Genomic DNA, 21,994 nt, shown 5'->3' on the forward strand with positions numbered 1-21,994 from the left:
TCGTATGACTCGAATGAATATAAATGAAGACAACGCAATATATATACCAACACCCCGCTAATGAGGCATTGTGCAAAATGCCACATAACACCCCCGAGACCGGGTTACGTAACCATGATAAATTCATACATTTTTCCGAGTTAGCCTAAACAGGTTCTTAAATAGGTTCCTATTTTCTTGGGAAAAAATGTTTTTTGTTCCTGGAAAATGTTGGTACTGTCAGTTGTTTGTTTTTTAGTGTGAAAACAGTATGAAAGTCGAGTTGATAGGCTATACGTTATTCCTGTAACTGAAAAGAAGAAACTGCTGTATTTGTGCAGTCACAGTTGTATATAGTATCTACAGCCCCATTTACACGACAGAAAATTTTTGGCACGGCTCGGGTAAAAATGGTACGCGTACGGAAAAAAATGGTTCGGCACGGATAAGTTTTTTCGTGTAAACGACTTTGCCTTACCCAAGCCGAACCAAAATTTTACCCGTGCTCGGACCTAGTCGCGAGGTAGTCCGAGCGCGGATAAAATTGGTACGCGTTCCTGAAAATCTAACCCGGCTCGAATAAAATGTGTAATGTAAACCTTTAGCCCCCCGGGGGGTACTCCCATAAAATACGGATAGGGGTGTGCCGCCAAGGTTCTTAAACCCTAACCCTATTTAAGGATAAAGAAAGCGAAAATTGATAACCTTTTTAAGGCCCAAAACCGAAAAATGACACCCTATTCAAGGGAAGGAGAAGCGTTCCGTGACGACCCAAATAACGGCTAACCGCGCACGGCAAGACACAAATCTTTATAAAATCGCTTTTCTAATACCTGAACAGAAAATTCAGTTTTAAGATATCTTTTTTTCGTTTAGCTGGGCGTTTATTTAAGCTAATAGAATTTAGGTACCCTATCTAAGGATCACACCGGGAACACATTGCCAAAAGGAGCAAAAATGATACCCTATTTAAGGTCGCGCAGGACCCTTGCAATCATTTTATTTAAAGAGTATGCACGAACTGCCGGACGACTGAAGCCGACAACAAACGAAATATTCATGAGAATGTTTGTTTTTAAACTCTTTTGTACAAGTAATTACTAGTTATTGTTTTCAGCTTTGTGCCACGTGCGCTGGAACATAGGAAATTATCATAAATAGATTCACAGCTTTGAATATATCACACGTTGTTGTAAACATTGATTCGGAAGGTCTTCGGAAGCCTCAAAACCTGCAATTTTGTGTCCAAGTTTTCTCCGCCGATATAGAATTTCAAGAGTTGATTCGCGAGGAACATAAACTTGGTGTACTCTATTGTGCTATGACTAGAGGGAATTTTTAAATTTCCTTCTCAAAATGAAGATAGCACGTTTCAAAGTTTAAATTTCACATTTTTGCTCTCTTAGAAGCCATTAACTTGTAGCAGTTTTTGAAATCGAAAATTTCGTTCTAGCCATAGCACAAAAGAGGTTAAGATTTATCACGAGGCTATATAATCATTTAATTTGGTGCGCTGTTCTAGCTGAAAACTTGGACACAAAATCGCATTATCTGCAGTTAAACTTTTAAGGGCTTGTAACATCACAGACAACGGTCATCTCTCAGTAAAAGGACAATCATGATGTAATTCCATCATCACTGAGTATCCTTATTAAATTTTAGAGGAATCGATATTCAAAATGTAGTGAATTAAAGCTTTACAAGATAGCACTCCGTCAAGAAATTTGGCTTATGAATTTATTAATGAGCAAGGGTCCCGCGCGACCTTAAGGACCGAGAACCTCAAAAAGCATACACTATCGGGCGGTACATACCTATATAGGCCACATATGGGAGTACCCCCCCTCCCGGGGGTTTAGCCGTGCTGAACCAACTCTTTTCTTATGAAACCACAGGGGGGCCAGACAAACTGTTTGTGTATGGACTGTGCACATTTACATTTTTATAGAGAATGTATGGAATTTACCGAATGGTTTGTAGGATTGCGTATAATGGTGCAAAATATATCAAATTTGTGCTGAATAAATGTTAAGTTTCCTACCTTTTGTGTAGTGTCGTTCTTTTGGCTCGAAATGGCGAATTTGAGTCGATTGAAGGGTATTTTACTTTCGCTGTTTACTATACATCTAATTATATGGAAAGGGTGGAAACTCCAACAGCTCCAAAGTAGAACACTTTCAACGCCGAGCCGATTTTCGACCTGATAATCCCATCGCACAACTTTCAAACTACGCACCTGAAAAGAGGAAGGCTTGACGAATCTTCTCGTATCATTTGATCGAAAATTTATCCAAACGCCGGGTCAGGAACAAGCCCTCAAACGAAAACGGGTATCCAAAATTTTTAAGCCGTCCGAATGCGTAGCACCAATTTGTGGTGCCGAAGGGAAACGCTATTCCCCAGCCTCTTTGTGATTGGATACAATTGAACAATGGTCGTTCAAGATTTTGTTTCCTGGATAGGGAGGCAAAGGTAAAACCAATACTCAATAGTATAGGGAGTGATGTCAATAGTGCGACACAACCTTAGGACCCTCGCGCAAATGGCAATTACGACGGCGATGCCGAAAGCGATGCATTATCATTTAAATATGCGTCATTGTAACTTGTATGCGGCGAAGTAATAATGAAATGTTCATACTGACTTAAGAAACGAGTAACCTACATCTAGTCGGTATGAGTTTCATTTTTTAAGCTAGCTAGCTTCAAATAAAAGACAGCGTTCACTTTTCAACGAAAAAAATATTTTACAGCCCTAGAAAAAATATCAGATTTTAGTCATCTCACCTAGTTGTTTTACAGAGAGTTGCAAAACAATACACCCACATGTAAAACTCTCGTGCAAAACCGTTGTTGTGATTTGCTATTCTTATGTTAAGGTCGGACTGATTGGGAAAACCCTGCGAACTCCATCACGACTTTCGTAGCCGGAGAAAATGTAAGTGATCGCGACTTTGCGGAAAGTGGGCTGTTTTCGGGACATACGAATATGGCAAGGTACTCGTGTTTGAGTTCCTTTATTTTTCTTTCTGTTTTGGATTTTGTTTAAACATTTATGGCTGCAATCACTAAAATAGTCTTCATTTTCTAGGTTCGAAACCTTGACTTCTGAACAATCTCAAATCCTACACAATATTCTTGTAACTGGAGAGGGAGGAACAGGGAAATCTTTTGTGGTGAAGGCTATCAACAGTCAACTGCTAAAGCAAGGGGAAAAGGTTTTCATTGTTTGTGCGAGCGGTGTTTTGGGAAGAGTGTATTTGGAAGTAAATAAACAGACGTCAACGGTGCACTCCTTTTACTTTGACGCATACAAGTTACAATGACGCATATTTAAATGATAATGCATCGCTTTCGGCATCGCCGTCGTAATTGCCATTTGCGCGAGGGTCCTAAGGTTGTGTCGCACTATTGACATCACTCCCTATACTATTGAGTATTGGTTTTACCTTTGCCTCCCTATCCAGGAAACAAAATCTTGAACGACCATTGTTCAATTGTATCCAATCACAAAGAGGCTGGGGAATAGCGTTTCCCTTCGGCACCACAAATTGGTGCTACGCATTCGGACGGCTTAAAAATTTTGGATACCCGTTTTCGTTTGAGGGCTTGTTCCTAACCCGGCGTTTGGATAAATTTTCGATCAAATGATACGAGAAGATTCGTCAAGCCTTCCTCTTTTCTGGTGCGTAGTTTGAAAGTTGTGCGATGGGATTATCAGGTCGAAAATCGGCTCGGCGTTGGAAGTGTTCTACTTTGGAGCTGTTGGAGTTTCCACCCTTTCCATATAATTAGATGTATAGTAAACAGCGAAAGTAAAATACCCTTCAATCGACTCAAATTCGCCATTTCGAGCCAAAAGAACGACACTACACAAAAGGTAGGAAACTTAACATTTATTCAGCACAAATTTGATATATTTTGCACCATTATACGCAATCCTACAAACCATTCGGTAAATTCCATACATTCTCTATAAAAATGTAAATGTGCACAGGCCATACACAAACCATTTGTCTGGGCCCCCTGTGAACAAACTTAACAAAATAAAAATCTTCTGTTACTGACTGATAGCGCAAATTCTGACAATACTGTCTTCTTCCTAAACGCTTGAAAGCCCTGCTTCATCGAAGGACTTGAAAATAGACAGAAAGATAGAGATTTAATGTTAACTTTATTGCAATTTGGAGCTATATTTTTACAGTTAATAAATTGTAAAGATTTAAGCAAGAACCGTGAAACCGCATAAATTACACACCAGGCATAAAACGTGTTTGAAACTGACACCTAATCGTGATCGTTAGTGTCCAGAGCCGAAAGCTGAATCTACTAACTATGGAAGAACATGATGTAAGGAGTTGATACAAAAATGCGAAGAGAATAAAATAATAATACGTCACCCTTTCTAGTCTTCTTGGAACAGGGCGAAAAGATGGCGACTCGTATGTGATGTTTAAATGAAATTGCGGAATGCGCACTTAGGCAGAATCGCGTACGCTGGACAAGGTGTTGAGCCTTTTACCCGCACCAAAACATTATTTAACGCAGTCTAGCACGGTAGAAAAAAGTACGTGTAAACAGGGTATCAGTGCTGGGGTACGGGTACCTATTTTATCTGAGCCAGGCCAAACTTTTTCTGCCGTGTACTAAAATGGGGCTTACATATACTAAAAATAACATTGGACAAGGGATTTGGATCATTTTCTTTGCCCAGTACAGTTTCTTTTATTTGATTATGAATTCTACGTTTTTAATGAATTCTATGAAATAAAAACCTGTTTTAAGTTCTAGGCTAAAACAGGTTCTTTTTTGAAGGGGGTATAAATGGAAATCTAGCCTGGCAGGTTTTTATATTGTAGGTTATTATGTGGGTTTTTACTGTAGTTATTCCTAATTCTTTCTCGCGTTTTTCTTTTAGGTTTGTGTACACAATCACCGCAGTTTCCAGGATATCGCGAGTATTGTAGCTCTCTCGGACACTTATGCTACAACAGAGCCGTTCATTCCTGGAAAATGCGACATCAGGATTCAGAAAATTGGCACCCACTACCGAGCATTCAAGTACGGTTTTTTCAGTTGTTTTGTTACTCTTTGATTCTGTTTTAGTACATTTTCGTAAAAGCACTCTTAGCCGCGTCGGTTAGAACCAATCAACCAATCAAGACTGGAAAAAACGACGCATATTCGACGTCATTGCATCCAGTTGTTTCCCGCCAAAATATGCCGCGTCCTTTTCAACTTTCACCTGTTTCCCGCCAAATATGCCACGTCCGCGTCAACTTTCATCTGTTTCCCGCCAAAACTTCCCCCGCCGGCACACATGGCTACCAACTGCTTACAGTCCCCCAAACAACACATTGTTTTATAATAGATGGTAAACGCACCGGTATCAATAAAAAAGGATAACTGTTTTTTCTTCATATTATCTATAGGCGAACGTCCATTTCCGACAATTGGAAAACTAACACGGGCTCGGCGGTACTTGAGGAGATAGCTATCAATGACAGGTATTGAACATTTTCTTCTGTTTATTAAAATCGATTTTATTGCGTCCCAGTTGACTTTGACTCTCTTCTCCAGGTATAAAAAGTGGGTTGACGAATGCAGTCATTTGTTTGGAGGCGGTCTTGACATCATGTGTGTGGAAGCGATCGTTGGGAAAGACAACAAAGAATATATCATTGAGGTAACATGCTAACACTAGCGATAGACTTACTATTAACTGCTGGTGTGAAACGGAGCAATGCATCGCCAGGAAGTCGACCTCGTTTTATGGGGAAAAAGGGAAAGTTGTTAACCAGATTAAACATTATAGCAAAAAGGAGTTAGCCGAGCCAAACTTGAAGACATGACTCTCACTCCATTTATATCCTCGCCATCGTTAACCATCCTAGCTTGTTGATAGGTAGTTGGGAACTTGTTATTTGTAGAGTTTCGGTGTACGAAATTAATTAGGGTCTCCTGTGATCTAGGTATGTTTTTACCCTTCTGAATATATATCATACTGAAAACAGATGACAGTTCCCTCTTAGGGTTAAGCTCTCTCAGCAAGCAGCCGTCGCCTTGCAAACGAGCCAAATGTTCGTTGTTCTCTTTTTAAAGTGAAAGTGCGCGGTTGCCTAAAGGTTAGCGCGCTGGACTCCGGATTGAGCGGTCCGGGTCCAAGGCTGGTCGGGGTCATTGTGTTGTGTTCTTGGGTACACACGACACTTTACTCTCACAGTGCCTCTCTCCACGATAGGTACTGGCGCGAATTAAACGTGGATAGCAACTCTGCGATGAACTAGCATCTTATCCAAAGGGGGAGTAGAAATACTCTGTATTCGCTTCATGCTACGGCAATCGAGATAAGCGCCGGTTTGCGCAGTGTGTCATTTTATAAGTTCGAACTCACCTTACGTTTCTTTTAAAAACAGAGAAGCAATACGTGCTTTGAACTTTTTCCGTCAGGTGAATGACACAGCCATGAGACTTTTCAGTGACACACAAGATGAAGACCAGAAGAGAATTGCTGACCTAGTGATTGAAAGAATGGAGAAGCAGTATCCACCGACCCTCGAACCCAGTACCGCTACAGGCGCGGCGCTTACAGGTGACTTAACATTGCCGTGATGAATACCTAAATTACATAAGACATTTACAGCAAGGCGCCCAAAAGTGTGACCACTTTTAATTTATTCACATTATTCCGTGCAGATTTAATCCAATCAGAAGTCAACTGGAACCTGTCCTTGGCTTCTGATTGGATGGTGGTTGCACGAAAGAATGTGAATTAATTAAAGGTGGTCACACTTTTGGGCGCCTTGCTGTAACAACACAAATTTAAATTGGCAAGTTGTGTAAGAAAAGTAACGTTCGTTTTCCATTACTCATCCTTTAATTCGAATGAGTGGCGTGAAACCATGCAAAACCAACATAATCACGCCTGGCCAATCACAACAAACGAGAATAACACAATGAACCGATCAGAACTTAAAGCAAAAACCTGCAGCCCGTGCCAAATGCGGGAAAACATGCAATCAGTGCCAAGCGCGGGAAAACATGCAACTTTTGCTTATTGCGGAAAAACATGCAACCGGTACCAAGCGCGGGAAAACGTGCAACCCGTGCCGAGCGAGGCCGAAGCCGGAGAAAAGTGGCGCCGAATTGTTCCCGAGGAGAAAGCGTGACCTAAGTGTGCGAACAGCGGTCTTTTCGGGCCACGGACTCGCTTTCACAGGTCACGCATTCCCCTTCGCTAAAATGCCTAATAATTATGCCATGAATAAATTCAAATGTTTTTGAAGAATGACTAATCAAAACAGAGCATTCCTCGGCTGTCTTAACAGCCCCTTATGTTTTTCTTACTTCTTTTAACGAAAGTGTATATGATGCGTTGTAAAATAACAATCTTTACTCTTTCTATTTCTTACCTATGCCTTCCTCTGTCTTTCTCTATCTGTCAGCTGAACCGGTCAGTGAAGGTAGCGGTAAGTAGCCGGGTGAGAGCCTACTTTCTTTCTTTTTCTCTGACACCTTGTTTTGATTATGTTTATTAGTGAACTGGACTCACTACGCTCAGGTATGTGCACTTTGCTCATCTCCAGACTGAGGTAACACACCAGCCTAGCAGTGGACAGCTGTTTAGTCCTCTTTGGGACTCGTCAGCACAGCGTAAGGCATTGTGGTAATGGGAGAAAAGTTCTTATTTCTCCCACCTCAGTGATCCAACACTTGTGGTACACAAGGTGGATCTCTGGTGTACCTCAGGTGTACCTCAGTCTGGAGATGAGCAAAGTGCACATACCTGAGCGTAGTAGTCAGTTCACTAATAAACATAATTATTTGTGTGTCTCAGGGTTACACTATATACGTGTGTATATGTGTATGTACAAGTGCTTACCTTGTTTTGTATGTACACACGATGAACACTTCTTACAGCTGAACTATATAACCACTGATATACATGGCAGATTGTCTCTGGCACTTTCTCAGCTGCACTTTCACTTTTCTCTGTCTATTTTATTTCATCTTGTAGAGGAATTTCTTCTTTAATATCTTTGTTTGTTATATAACGTGCACTGTGTTTAGATGGCAAGGAAACACGACTTGTAACACGTCGTTGCATAAAAACCGTTCTATATAAGGCGAAGTCAAAAATACTCATGGTTCGTCTCGCAAGAGAGAACACTACTCTTGCAACCGTGTTCTTTTTATGTGTGTGTGTGTTGCGTAAACGTTTTTAACTATTAACACATAAATCGCTGTTCATTTGCAGGTGCTTTTAAAGTCATGGGGGGTCCCGGCGCGCCAACAGCCTCTGAAGGGGCAACGAAGTCGCCGGAGAAAAAGAAAAATGGAATTTTTAGTGGATTTATCGATTAGATTCCAATCATTTAGATATTTAAACGTTGTGTGTAAAGATTGGAATCTTGTTACTTAGGTCAATTATATACCAGCATGCCATTTGAGAACTTTTTTTTAATTGACACGTTACTGATAGAGTATAATCTCAATAATATTAATGTGAAACGCTGGACGTACAAATTTGCCGGTTACGGTGTGGTATAGCCGTAGTCGGCTAATATTAACCAATTTGGTTACGCGAAATTCTGCTCGGAATATGTGAGGTCTTTTTGGAGGAAACGTTTGTATATTACTGATACTCGTTGACTTGTGTGAACGACTTTTCTGTGAAGAAAAATAATAGTTGGCTTACTATAGATAGAAAAACACTGATGGGGGAGATCCCATATGAAATAGACGGAGATGCTCGTCGGAAACTTGAAACTTGAATTAAACCCCTACAAGAGACCAATCTGGGCGTGGCTCAAGCTTTCTTTGGACATCATTATTTTTTCACGTGAAACCCTAAGCAAGACTTTGTTAACTAAAAATATTTGGCGTTTTGTCCTGAATACCCTAAGTGAGACAAAAATACGTTATTTGCACCCCTGAGGGAGATGACGAGCATCCCCGTCCCTTTTATATGAGAGTTACCCCCCCCCCCTCCCGGCCGTCTTAGATACAAATTAAGATTATCGTAATAAGTTGAAACACATAATCAATTTATAAATGTAGAACCAAATTGTCCCAGTTGGAAATGCAAAGCGATCCTGCAAAATATAAACAAAACAGGACACGTATTTGGCCTGTTATAAAATGTTGTCTTCAATGACCTACCACTACATTTTCAGAAATGTTAGTATCAGAAATGAGAATTGATATTTCGATCTTGAAACTCAAATGGCTATGCGTGTCTTTAAATGCAATTAAATTGACTAGGTCATAGGCTAGTTTACACGACCAAGTTTTAGGTGACAAACTTTATTTGCTCGTGTAGACGAGAAAAATTGGCCAATTTTTATGTGACAAATGTATTTGCTGAGAAGCTGGCGTGTTAGAATTGGGGGGCCAATTTAAAGTTGTCGCATACGAAAAATTTCTCGTGTAGACGACTCGTCACATAAAATGTAGCAAATATTGCGTCAGCAGGGTCAACATATGTGGTCCCCAATCTCCCAAACTCCCATTGTGGGCACTGTACGCGCGTATCTCTGTCCGTATCTCTGCTGTCGAAGGTCATTAATAGCGCACTTAACTTTGAACTGCTGACAAATAATTGTTGTGTCATCTACTCGATCAAATGTATTTGTCACATAAAAATTGCCCGTGTAAACTCGGCTTTATGTTTTAATAACTGAATTAGGTTATATATAATTATTGAATGTATTTTTTTCCGCTTGTGAATTATTAGTTAGGCTTATTATTTTTTAAATTATATTCTAAGACATTGTAATATTTATCTATACGATTCAATAGTCGTAGGCTTTTAGCTTTTAAGGCAATTTGAAATTGCTGTATTGAAATATGTATATCAGACTTCATGGACAGTCAATAAATGGTAATCCCCATGCCGTCCGTCATGCTAGAGTTTGTTGTCTTTACTTTTAACTCGCCTCATATAAGACATTGTTACACTATATGTCCACATACATAAGCGATCAACCAGCAACAAGATTAGGCCGCCGGCCAAAAGCAATGAGGACTTGCAGGACTTGCAATAATAAAGGTAAATTCAAGAGGGGGTGAGTGAGACAAATATAATTATTATACATTAGAATTACTTTGAAACATGTGATTGGTCGAGAGCATTCAGTCAATATACACTAGCATGTGACCTAACATGATAACCCAATATCTGCAGCAGATATTGGGTTATCATGTCGAGTTCAAAGTCCGCCCAGTTTCCAAGCCTCTCGTCCGTGTAGTGCTGTCAAACCTTTGAAAACATGGCTGAGCGATTTGCCTCCATATCCGAAGAGGAAGAAAGTTTTGATCGAGAATAAAGATTCTAAAAACACCAAGAGAACAACAAAAACAAGTGTAAAAATTCTGAATGATTATTTGAGGGAGAAGAACCTGGAGGAACCACAAGATAAAACCGCTTTGGCCATCCTGACGAATTTTACGCCGGCGCAGAAAAAGTGATGGAAATTGAAAGTGATGGAAATTGTTTGAAAACGTATAATAAAACAATATAAACGGTTCGCATGATATCGTAATTATCAAAACCTCGTGTCTGTGTTATCCGCCTCAGCCTTCGGCTTCGGCATAGACTGTCCACAGCCCTCTATTTTTTCGTGTTTTTTCGATCGATGAGCGCGCGGTGAGAACGGCGAGAGAACTGGACGCCAGCCCCCCCCCCTCCCCCAGCGCGCCGCGCTCGCGCTCACTTCGTTTGCTTTTTTGCGTTGAAAAATCGAGAGGCTGTGGACAGTCTAGCTTCGGCAGATAACACAGACCTCGGTTTTGATAATTCACGATATCATGCTCAACCTCATCCAATAATTGCTTATTATCTGTTTGAAGCGAGACCACTTGGAGTCACTATGGTAACGGACCCGTTGCTGTGCAGTTAAATCTCTTTTATTGACTTTAAACAATGTTGTGAAGTTATTCAGCAAGGTGGCCCTCTTACCAATATCAAAATGGAAACCAACCTATAAAGTTGTTAAATAAGTGTATCTTTTTAGCTAAACATGTGAAACTAAAACGAAGAAAAATAAAAGAGACGTGCAACAGTGGTCCCTCTTAGGAAATACTAAATTTTTGATATATTTTAACAATTCATAAAGTGTTACGGAAACTTAGGGCACGCGAGGTATTAAATGTCGACATTACTTGAATTTGAAAAGCGTGGTTACTTAAACCAATAAGCATCTTATGATAATTAAAATGGTTTGAGGACCTGCTCTTATATAAACGAGCTCTAAGAGAAACTCTTCAATGACAATATAGCGAGCAGGTGAACTCTTGCCGAAACAGGAAACAAATTTATTTAACAATGGGCCTCCACCACAGAAAATGTTCGTGACAAATTCTTGATAAGGCCACTAGAACGGTCATTAATTTTTAAAGCGAATTTTTCGAACAGTTTATAAAATGCGGACATTAGCAAGACCGGAACATTAACTGAGTGACTCAGCGCTCAGACTGAAGGACTTCGCTTGTATGTCAGCTATTTAGAGGTAAGAGGTTTTGTGTTTATCGTCGGTAAGAACAATGGACGTTTTTTTTTTATTTATTTATTTTTATTCTGAGGACCATTTTTAATTTGTTTTTGTTGCCAGGCGAGTTGTTATGCAAACATGATCGTTAACTAGTTAAAAACAAGTGGGTTTTTTTCTTGTTATAAACAAGGTCCTTTTGCCGAGTGATTTGTTTGAAATTAAATGGGACTTGATTACCCAGAGTTTTAAAAAAGAATTTGTTTCGGGTTCCTCGTGTAGAGAAGAAAATTCTAATTAACTATTGACATTTCATGGACTGTGATGTGTTAGTTTAATTTTCACTGCGGAAATGATGGCAAACTACTAAGAGTATTTTGCATTATTAAGCGTAAAAATAGTGTAAAAATTTGTATCATTTAGAAAGAACGATATAATAGAGACATTTTAACACTGTTTCTAATTGTTTTATATGCACATATGCGCACGACTTGAGAGTGGGAATTACGACGGTCCTTAATTAGAAATCATTATCTGACAAAAATTCTACATGAAAATGTGTCAAGTACACAAAAGAAACATTGCCTCCTATTGGAAATGTGTTATTTGGAACAAACCTAATTCTTAAAGAGATGTTTCGAAGATGTGGGTTTCAGCACGCAAAAAGGACCTATAATGCATCGCAAAACATTAGCACACTTTCACCATGTCGTCATTAATTCAACTTGTGGTTTAAATATCAATTGTCCTAATTAACACGAAAAAAAGACAAATTGAAGAATTCTGGTGGTTGTAGTCAAGTGGCGCCATAATGCAAATGTGGCGATTGTTTGGGCATCAAAAGAAACGAAATTAATATTCATTTTTGTTTGGACTAAAAGCTATTGCATTCAAGAAGGGCTTAACTTCAAGTAGGGTTTAAAACACTGAAGTGCACTGATTCGCATTGCCAAAAGCTACTAAAATTAAGAAACTCTTTCCATCATCGCAAGAAAAAACATGGAGATAACGTAAGACGCTTCTCTTTGAAAACCATTTTTTACGTTAAAGGTCAGTTATTTTGCTTCAAAAGTTCTGTTGTTTATTTCTTAGCATTATTATACAGAAGACAACTGTCTGACAAATTCTGTAAACAAAGCTTTTTACTGGCTAGTTTTGTTAAATTCGTGAAAGCTTTCATAAAGTTTTCATGGGGATAGTTTGATCCCTTCTTTAAATTCACACTTTTTGTGCCTTTAATAAAGGGGCGAGTTTTTCACCAATATTTCTTTCAAAGACATGACCATAACATCGCCCAAAATCTGTTTCAGTTGAGCTTTCATCTTGATGCTGAACTGACAAAAGTGCTTTGTTGATGTAGATAGAAACATAAATCAGGATAGAATCAGGAATACTTAGGCGCCGGCAGGTGGATTAGAATGGATCAGTAGGGGGTTAACTGTAAAATTTATTCAGCTGTTGTTGCGAAACTTATTAAATTAGGCATTTTTTAGCCAAAACAGTAAACATCCGTTGCAAACTTTGCATTATTTCAGCAACAATTAAGTACACTTTCTAGCTTCTATTCAATTGCATTGAGAACTGGACTATTATTCGGACCGTTTTTCGAGCATAATTTATGAAACGAGGGCGTTTTATGTAAACGGAGCCGGCACGATAAATTACTGTTGCTATGACTAGTTTTCAGCAATTTAGTAAACCAACATGCGTCGAATCAAAAACTTCTATCTTTCTCCACAGAAACTTCATATACTTTGCCGTCATCAACCGGACATTCGTCACCTTGTAGGATGGTTTTGCATTCAACTTCTGAAAACAAAGAAGAGGCTTTCCTTCCCTCGATAACTGACAACAATGGCTCAAAGAGTAAACAAAAAGCAAAAAGAGGCGCTAAGACTAAGAAGAAAGGTTCGCGCAACAAAAAACAAAAAGATGCTTTCGTTCGCTTTCCTGAACTCGCAACAGACAATGGCCTAACGAAAAACTCGGCAAAAACGTTCGCTAGAAAATCTTCATCACCAAAGGCAACTCTTCAATCACAAGAAATTTTGAAAAAGAGTCAAAGTGAAACAGCAAAATTTACTACACATGAAAGACGACGGGGCAATTTACATTTGCCTTCGCTCGCTTCAACAACGCTAACGTCGGAGAGCGCTAGAAGTAAACCAACAGAAAGATGGAGCATTGCATTGGGCTTGCGCGATAGCTATGAAATTCCTCGCAGTGTTTTCAACAAATTGACCGATGACATACTCAAAATAGACAGACAAATGAGAGAAGAGGCAAAAATAAAAGAAATCAGAGAGCAAAGGATGATCTCTCGGGAATGGATGGAGACGGAACTCTCTTCTTCCGAAGGTACTTTTGGGCGTACTTCAAATCCAAGATTTTCCTACTTCCCCTGTCTTCAAACGAAATCAACGGGCGATCGTGCGGAGTCTATGTCGCCACATTGGGCAAAAGGCAAAATAAGTGAAAGAATGATTCATCAGGAACGAGAAATTGAAAGAAAACTGAGAGAATTTAAACATCGCCATTCGCTTTCGAGGTACAAAGATGTGAAGTGATTTGTGTAAATTTGAGGATTTTTCTCAATAGAATGCTAGCTACAGTATATCAACAAATTTCACTAACTGCTGGTTAATTAAATAATTGTTCACATTGATAGTCGTCATGGAAACTTATTAATCCCATGCATAGTTCTTCTCACTTTTGAGTGGCGGAGAAGGCTCAGATCAGTTGTGAACTTACAAAGAAATTTTGATATACAAACAATACAAAATCATGAAGATGAAGTATTCAACATGACACGAGCAAGGACAAAGAAAATTCTGATCCCGACGGAACGAACCCATGGCCACCAGAACCGGTGGGCGCCAACCAACTGAGCACGAGAGACTCGGTGAGCTGGGCCATACTAGGTGAAAGTGACACGCGTCCGCATACTGCATTTTTTATCTCCAAGGAGTGATTTCACCAATGGTTGGATGGATGGATAATCTTTATTTAAAAAACACGGTAAAGAGTAGAAAACCCTGGCAATATTATTACACTTTCAGCTCCTCTTACGGGTCTACAAAGCAGTTTAAAATAAAATTCAGAAAGTATGAATAAAAGTAAGTAAGTAAGCAAGTAAGAAACCAAGTTATTTTATGAGGATAACATTTGACAGTACAAAACAACTGATAACCAGCTCGTGGCCCTCCTATCTATAAGTTAACAATATATACAATTATATAACAATATATTAAATATCATTATTAATAAAAAATATGAACAGCATTACAACAATAAGAATAAAAACCAAAATATAGATGTTAAGATTGAGTAATCGGAAAACACAATAGACAATCAAATATTATTTACTTAATCAAGAATTCCATTTTGTTTTTGGCGGCTAAGGTAACTCTTATAAAACTTTTTTCTAAAAACACTTGAACAAGAAGTAAATATGGGTAAGCCCAAAATCCAATTCCGGAATGTGTAAGCAAGGATGGCGCAGCCACTACGATGGCCTCCCACTAATGTGGTCCTGATCGAATCCTTGACCCGCCCAAGGAATCAAGGAACCTGACTTGGAGACGGTGTAATTAACTTGACTACAGTCATAGATGATATCGTACGCACTTCTTGGCAATCTTGTGCCCAGCGACCAACCGCTGACCAAGAAGCCTGATCGACACTTCTGTTCCTAAGCAACCATAGCGCGAGAATTCACTCAATTCTTTGAAAACATTTTAAATTATTCTGCTTGTCTGGTCACGTCTTAAATGTAGGGCATGTTTTATACGCCAGATATGTTCAATTAATCCAGAAAAAATGGCGAATCCATAGGGCGACACGACAGCTTGTGTTTCTTCACAAACTGTTTTTCAACTTTCCTCAGTGAAAGAAATATCTTAGAGTATTCTTCCTTCGTCCGGAGGCTTCCTGGGTGAATAACTTCTTCGCGTTTCTTTGATGCCTTCTCTTCCATTTCCTTTTTCAGTTTCTCTCTCTTGTTCAAGGGTTTCGGAGAAGGAAAGCGCGGAAAATAGGAATATTTCTTCCGCGATAGTTTTTGGGAACACTGAGTGTAGCGAAGATCCCGTTGGTATTCATAGTTTTTCATCATTTGTGGAAAGCTTTCTTTATCGCCTATAGCATTATCCTTTTTAGAAAAGTGGCTTTCAGTTTCTCGTCCATTTTCTAAACTAGTCAAATCGTTTTTATCTGTTTGACAATTCTCGTCAAATCGTTTATCTTCCAAAGACGTACTAGATGCCGTCTCGTGAATATTCGGCAACCTTAAATCTTGTTCTTGATTCGCCTCCACGTATTGTATACCATCTTCAAAGGTAACTCTCTTAACATTGCTCTTGTCACTTAAAAATATGTTTGGTAAAGTCTCCGCTTTGCTTGTAGCATGCAATCCATTCGGCGTTTCAAGTGCGGCATCCTTCGTAGGCTCACTCTTAGATTTTCGTGACATCAAAGCTGGAAGTTTTAGCGCACCATCAAATTCTGCTTCCTGGCCTTGCATAATATTTAACCGCAAAAGTTATGTCACTGTTGTTCTCGCTGACACACGGCTATTTAGCAGACTTTAAATATAAATAACTAAAATGTTTTCGTAGCAACTTAAAATACAGACCCGCTCATCTTGTTCCCAAGCACTTGCATTTGTCACTGTAAAAGTATTTTTTCAGTGGTAACCGATGTCTTTAGTCTTTGATCAACTGAATAGTAACTATGTGAAGATGTTTGTCTTTATCACAGTTCGTTTGGTTGTGATTAAAACCATGACGACCAAACCAAACACGTAGACAAGCAAAAACTTGTGTCGAAGTCAACCAATTTCAAGCTTTATCGAATTCTTCAGTACTTATTGTCGAATCAATTATGATACTCTAGCGAAAGCCTCTTATAACGGCTGTTAGCTAATACCACCAGGTAAAAGTCTCAGTTTAGGAGTGCTTATAGCTCGTTAGCAATATTTCTTCTGGTCGGAAGTACTTAAGAAAATGTAAACAAAACACATCACCTGCTTGCCAAACTTAGTGGCAATAATTAAAAGAGTTTCTGACGTTTAAATCAAGGTGAAGTGTGAAAAAACACTGAAACGTTATTAGTGGTATAAAATTTGTCTAGTATTCTGGCTTCCTTGCACGTTTTTATGCTGCAAGCACAAAATCTTTCTTCCGAGATTTTGAAAGTTTGCGTTTTAACAGTAACTTTATCTCGACTTTATTTTGGTAAAACAACTCTAGAAACAAACTTTAAGAAATTTCTTATATGATAAGTATCAAGAGAATTACTCTGTTGTTTGTTATATAAATTATTACCACAGAAGTGACAAGTGTTTTTGGCGCCTTCTCATTAGTGCATTTAGAAAATAAATACTTCCAGCATTTTTTTCCTCAGCCAAGTACAGGCGCTAACGAGTGTCAACTCTTACAGTGTAGCATTTAGGTAAAATCTATCCATTATCTCCTAAGGTATGCCCCATCAGATTCTCTAACTGAAAGCGTTGCTGAGGGAGGGGGGATTAACAGTAATCTGATGTGTGATTGTTTATACTATTACAGGCGGCAAATCCCCAGCTTCTCCGCCTTTCAACTCAAGCTAGCCGCCATTTTGAATTTTAAAATAGTCGCGGAGGCCTAGGTGAGAAGTTGGCAAATCTTCCAGTTTCGTCCCCAGAGCCTGTGCGTTTTCGGTCAGCGGTAACAAAACCAAGTCGAGCTCTGGGAAAGAGATTGCAAATCTTCAGTGAGTCTGGTGATTTTCCTATTGTAATTCAACAATCGGGAAAAACGAATAATTTTTTTTATAGTATAACAGTTTGAGAGACGTCTGTAAACAAACATTGCAACGGCAAAGTATCTTGACAAGCGGCTTTGGCGACGAGAATGATGTCAAATTGAGGTGACTCTCGATCCAAGGGTCTTCTGGTGTGTTGAAATTCAACATGGCGGCTACTCTAATCGGCATGTTGAATTTCATCGTTGGAGAAGACCCTGGGATAAGTTTGGAATAACTTCTTATAAATTGAAATTCCGAAGCTTTTTGCCATTTTTGGATTTTGCGATACAGACTCAAATAGCTTGCGCCAGACTCGTACCCAGTCACTACTTCGTTACTCGTTTTTTCGCTACGCTCGAAGGGGTTGATGGTTCTTCCTTCCCTTGATGCATCGCGCGCCGCTCATAGTGCAAGAGAAGCGACTGGGTACGAGTCTAAGCTTGCGCTGTGCTTTTCAAATTTTACGATCACAACACTTCTGCTACATGGAAGGAAGAACTCTATAAGGAGATGCAAATTAACTGAAAATATGCTATTGAAAAAATATTTTGAAACAAAAAGCTTTTTCTTGAAGCGATAGTTTCAAACAAAAATTTTAAACAAAAATGACCTTGGTACATCAGTTGAAGTTTACTCAGCTAACAGGTGGCAAGGATTTGACCGACTCGTATGGCCTGACGTTTTAATAAATACCATTTCAATGTTCCATTATATATAAAATATTCCTATTTGACGCAAAAAGACAGAGCCTATAAATTGAGCCACCTACTAGCACTTGATGGGCTTCCAATAGCGAACTGTTTTAATTGGCTACTTTACATTTGATATCACAGTTAATACGCTGTGATATATACACGTCATGTGGCACTTATTCACTGGGCCGCAAAATACTGAATAGGTGCCCATTTGTTGATATTTATACAGCAGGTACCGGTAAAATATTTTACCGCACGTTTTGGCAAAAGCGGGCTTTCTATACACGTTTGTTAATAATATATAAGCTAATCTCTTGTACAAAAACACGTACATTTCCCGCTAACAACCCCCTTCTTGCATACACGGACAGTTTGTATGGCATAAAAAGGCCCATCAGATGTAAAGAAAACGTCTTGGAATAAACAAAAGCACTGTCTTACTGTGAAACTGAGAAACAATATGTCATCGACAGAAAATCTCCTGCAAGATACCGGTGATAAATCCACGAATACGTTAGAATCTGGCTATCATTCGGAAGGCGTAGAAAACGACTTGCCTCGTCCACCGAAACATAAAGAAAAGGCCGGCAAGAAAAAGAAACTTCACAGAGATAAAGGTTTGGAAAACAAAGGCTTCGAATACGACAATGAGCAAGCAAACACAAGTGGTAAACGCGGGACAGTTCAACGAGCATCCAGCGAAAATATTGCGCGACAGTTAACAACAAAGGCTGAACAAAATGACAGTAAGCGAAGGCACAGTTTCGCTGGGCAGTCAACTGTAGACACAACACAGACTGTCGATGGTGTTAGACAGAAAGTAGGCAAAAATAGGCGACGTTCAAGCAGTGTGGAAGAGGATTTGAGGCGAAGAGCTTGTTTCAACAGTATGCGCCGTCGTTTTTCAAGCTCGGGGTCCAGTCAGGTGCCCCCGTCTGAAGTTGATACAAGTGTCGAAGATGAAGTATTTTACGAGAACGTTCCTGTAAAGGGACCTCGAAGGAATCATCAAGGATTTAGCTATGGAGAAACGTCTGGAATAAAGGAAACTGACAGGGCAAGTTCCATGGGAAGTCTGTGTAGCGCTGTTGAATTGGAAAATAGACAATTAGACGAATATTCCAGGCGTTTAATGTCCGCTCTACAAGAAAGGGCAAAGTTGGAGCAAGAGCTGAACATTTTACGTCGAACTGCTTCGGTCGCTAGCATGCCTGCAGTAGAGAAATGGAAAATCTCGCCGCAAATACACTTTCGCAACGAAAAGTACAATTCTGAAAGGAGGCTAAGTACCAGAGGCAACGGAGATAAACAATTCTCATTTGAACAACTTAAACGTGTACAGCACGAGCAGAGTAGAAAACTGCCCGATGTTCCAAGAACTGTAAGAAGCGAGGACGATGAATTTCACGAAGAACTACGTCCTGTAATTGAGAAGTACGTTGAAAGGTTGCCTCAGCGAGAACTTAGTGAAGGATTCGTACAGAATTCGGAAGAGAAACGTAAAAGTGATAAGCGCAATGAATTTCATGAGGAAAAACGTCCTGTAATTGAGAAGAACGTCGAAAGATTGCCTCAACGAAAACTCAGTGAAGAATTCCCACAGCAATTGGAAGAAAAACGTAAAAGTGATAGCTTTCGCCTTGCTGACTCCGAAAAGCAAAGACGTGAGAGTAAAATGGCCGATTTGGCAGCAGATTTGTGGAAAAAGTTGATGAAAGGAGAAAAATTCCACGGTGAAGGTGAAGTCATGAATGACGAAACAGCAGTAAAAACGCGCGAAGCAGCAACAAAGAGTGAAAATGCTAGCGAAGTTAAGAAAAGTGCTCATTCGTCTTATGCCAAGTCAGGGATGACTGGCCAGGATTCAGAGCCGAGATATAGTGCCGCACCGGGTATCGCTAGACTAGCTAAAGGCTCCATGCCAACGACATCAGGGACAGAAAAAAGAGAAAAGCCACTCGTGCGTTCAGAATCGGAATCAAATCTCGCGCGCAATGATGCGTTTAGAAGAAACCAGAGGCGCCCGCTACGATACAAGCGAGCTTCTTCCTCGACTGAGTCGTTGACTGAGGCGACAAAACCGGCTTCACATTCGACGTTTAGTGAATCTAAAACAAACAAGCCTCGACAAGAAAAACCGGAAAAACTGGAGGGAGTTCGCAGCACCGAAGCTGTGAGTCAGAATCACAGTAAATGGTTCGACTACATGCTACCTCCGGGAAAGCGTGGAAACAAGAAGGCAACTCCCTCGCATGACACTCCACACGCCTCGCAGCGCGAAATTGAGGGAACAGCGCCGTCTCAGTTATCAGAAAAATTACGTTATTATCAAAAATTGCAGGAGCAGAGATCTCAAGAGGAGAATTCACTTGATTTGGCCGACGCCTTCATGGCTGCAGAAGACGCCGAGGCAGAAAGGGAATTTCAAAGAAAAGCCGCCGGAGAAGCGGCCATTTTGAGGAGGGAAGCTTCGCGACTGCTATACCAAGCGATGAACTTGGAGCGTATTTGTGATCCTAACGCTAGAGTACGGCATATTTTTACACCATATTGACGTGAATGTTTCCTTCTGAGCCCTGTTAAAAAGACTCGAATGAGGTTCAGATTACGGCAGTTTTACCTTTCGTTTCATAAAAAAATTGATCATAAATATTTTATATCTAGCCTGACCAGATGTCCGCCATTTCTTGGACTCGCGGCCTAACTTATCATTTTGAAAGGAATTATTCAGTTTCTGCCTGTAAAGATGCTTACTTTTATTAAGAAAATATGATAACTTCCCCGGGAGGGGTATGCCCTATAGTGGACTATACGGAGTCGCACCGCCCGAAAGAGGTACCTTTTTCAGGCTGTAAATATATAAATGGGTTGGGGTTTCCTGAGTTGGAAACTGGGTAGAGAAAACTGCCGTTTATTAAGTATTTAAAAGGACCTTTCAAAATATTTCGAACAGAAACACCGAATGGTCGATTTATTTTAAGTACTTTTTAAAGAAACACCTTAAAAGGGGTTATTCAAGTGAAAAGTTAAGAAAAAAATATATACAGTATCCCTTCTGTAGGTATGTGAAAGGGGTAACATTTTTTATCGAAGGTATTAACTTTTCTGTCAAAAATAATGTATAAAAGGGTAAGGGTTTGGCAATCTCGTTCCCAGGGCTTTTCCCTTGGTGATTTGGAACGGGCGGGAAAAGACCCTGGCATCGGCCGGTCACGTGATTATCTTAAATATTCCGCGGAACTGTAATTTATGCAACGGCCGGTAAATCCCGCTAAAACAAAAGTGAATAGAACACGTTTTCTCGGGTTTTCTGTGAAAATTATGGAGCAGTCAACGCCCAAAAAATTACACGCTCGGAATTCACTTTGCCGGATCTGTGATGGTGAGTGCGAAAGCCATCATTTCCCGCCCGTTCCAAATCACCAAGGGAAAAGCCCTGGGAACGAGGTTGAAGGGTTTGGACCTTGGGTTGGAGCCTCCCTGTATATATATATAAAAAAAACATTTAGTACCCTCCCCCCGGGATAACTTCATTACAGAAACCAACAATGCCACAGTTTGTTAATTAGTTTTTTTTTCAAAGCGTGGACCGTAAAATATAAAGTATAAAATCACAAGTCCTTTTGATTTTTGGCTTGACCAACACAGTTTTATATATTTAAGATACAATCTTTACATTAAGTAGGAGTCCATAATGGGCTACTACACTAAGTTACGGTACAAGGTCTACATATAGTAAATCTTAGAGAAAGGCTCTTTTAAAAGGCTCCCTTTTCTCGGGATCCCAAAAAGTTTGGTTCCCTTTAAAGGTAGGTACAAAAAAGACATGGCACCATGTGTTGATCTGTATCATCATAGTATTTAAAATAATGGTTTCCATCTCACAGGCGGTTTCTTTGTTCTCGATAGCCTGCGAGCAGACTTCTCATTTTTCCTAAATCCTGCGTTCGTCGCAGGGAGCCTGGAAATATAGGGACCCAGGCGCGGATCCAGGAAAAATAGTGACCGTTTTCCAATAATTAACATTGACACTGATAGCGCGAGCCTG

General features: G+C 39.8%; 4 protein-coding genes across 7 annotated transcripts in view; 3 read left to right on the top strand and 1 right to left on the bottom strand.

Annotated features, from left to right (window-relative positions):
* Nucleotides 1-9,888, top strand: part of LOC144653371 (synapsin-2-like) — a 67,900-nt gene extending 58,012 nt beyond the window's left edge. Inside the window, exons 7-12 of one of the 3 annotated variants that reach the window (XM_078513346.1) lie at nt 4,897-5,039; nt 5,411-5,485; nt 5,559-5,664; nt 6,429-6,570; nt 7,424-7,447; nt 8,236-9,888. In XM_078513346.1, coding sequence (XP_078369472.1) covers nt 4,897-5,039; nt 5,411-5,485; nt 5,559-5,664; nt 6,429-6,570; nt 7,424-7,447; nt 8,236-8,342 — 597 coding nt within the window. In that variant the 3' untranslated portion in view covers nt 8,343-9,888. Of the gene's footprint in view, nt 1-4,896; nt 5,040-5,410; nt 5,486-5,558; nt 5,665-6,428; nt 6,571-7,423; nt 7,460-8,235 lie in introns of all 3 variants that reach the window. The other 2 variants (XM_078513348.1, XM_078513347.1) reach the window with 2 other exon arrangements.
* Nucleotides 9,889-9,940: 52 nt separating this feature from the next.
* LOC144654673 (uncharacterized) lies at nt 9,941-14,258 on the top strand. Of its 2 annotated transcripts, none has more exons than XM_078514873.1 (2): nt 9,941-10,029; nt 13,208-14,258. In XM_078514873.1, exons 1-2 carry the CDS (start codon nt 9,942-9,944, stop codon nt 14,032-14,034), a joined length of 915 nt encoding a protein of 304 aa, XP_078370999.1. In that variant the 5' UTR covers nt 9,941; the 3' UTR covers nt 14,035-14,258. The 2 variants fall into 2 exon arrangements, with proteins under 2 accessions (XP_078370999.1, XP_078371000.1); XM_078514874.1 differs by lacking the exon at nt 9,941-10,029 and adding an exon at nt 12,434-12,477.
* A 324-nt stretch (nt 14,259-14,582) lies between these two features.
* On the bottom strand, nt 14,583-16,243 carry LOC144655265 (uncharacterized). Its single transcript, XM_078515482.1, has one exon. It carries the CDS (start codon nt 15,987-15,989, stop codon nt 15,273-15,275), a length of 717 nt encoding a protein of 238 aa, XP_078371608.1. The 5' UTR covers nt 15,990-16,243; the 3' UTR covers nt 14,583-15,272.
* Nucleotides 16,244-18,273: 2,030 nt separating this feature from the next.
* Nucleotides 18,274-21,083, top strand: LOC144653381 (uncharacterized). Its single transcript, XM_078513359.1, has one exon. The coding sequence runs from the start codon at nt 18,407-18,409 to the stop codon at nt 20,498-20,500; it is 2,094 nt and encodes a 697-aa protein (XP_078369485.1). The 5' UTR covers nt 18,274-18,406; the 3' UTR covers nt 20,501-21,083.
* Nucleotides 21,084-21,994: the final 911 nt, after the last annotated feature.

This window comes from Oculina patagonica, chromosome 5, assembly GCF_052425735.1.
Source record: "Oculina patagonica isolate OP01 chromosome 5, crgOcupat, whole genome shotgun sequence".
Taxonomy (NCBI): domain Eukaryota; kingdom Metazoa; phylum Cnidaria; class Anthozoa; order Scleractinia; family Oculinidae; genus Oculina; species Oculina patagonica.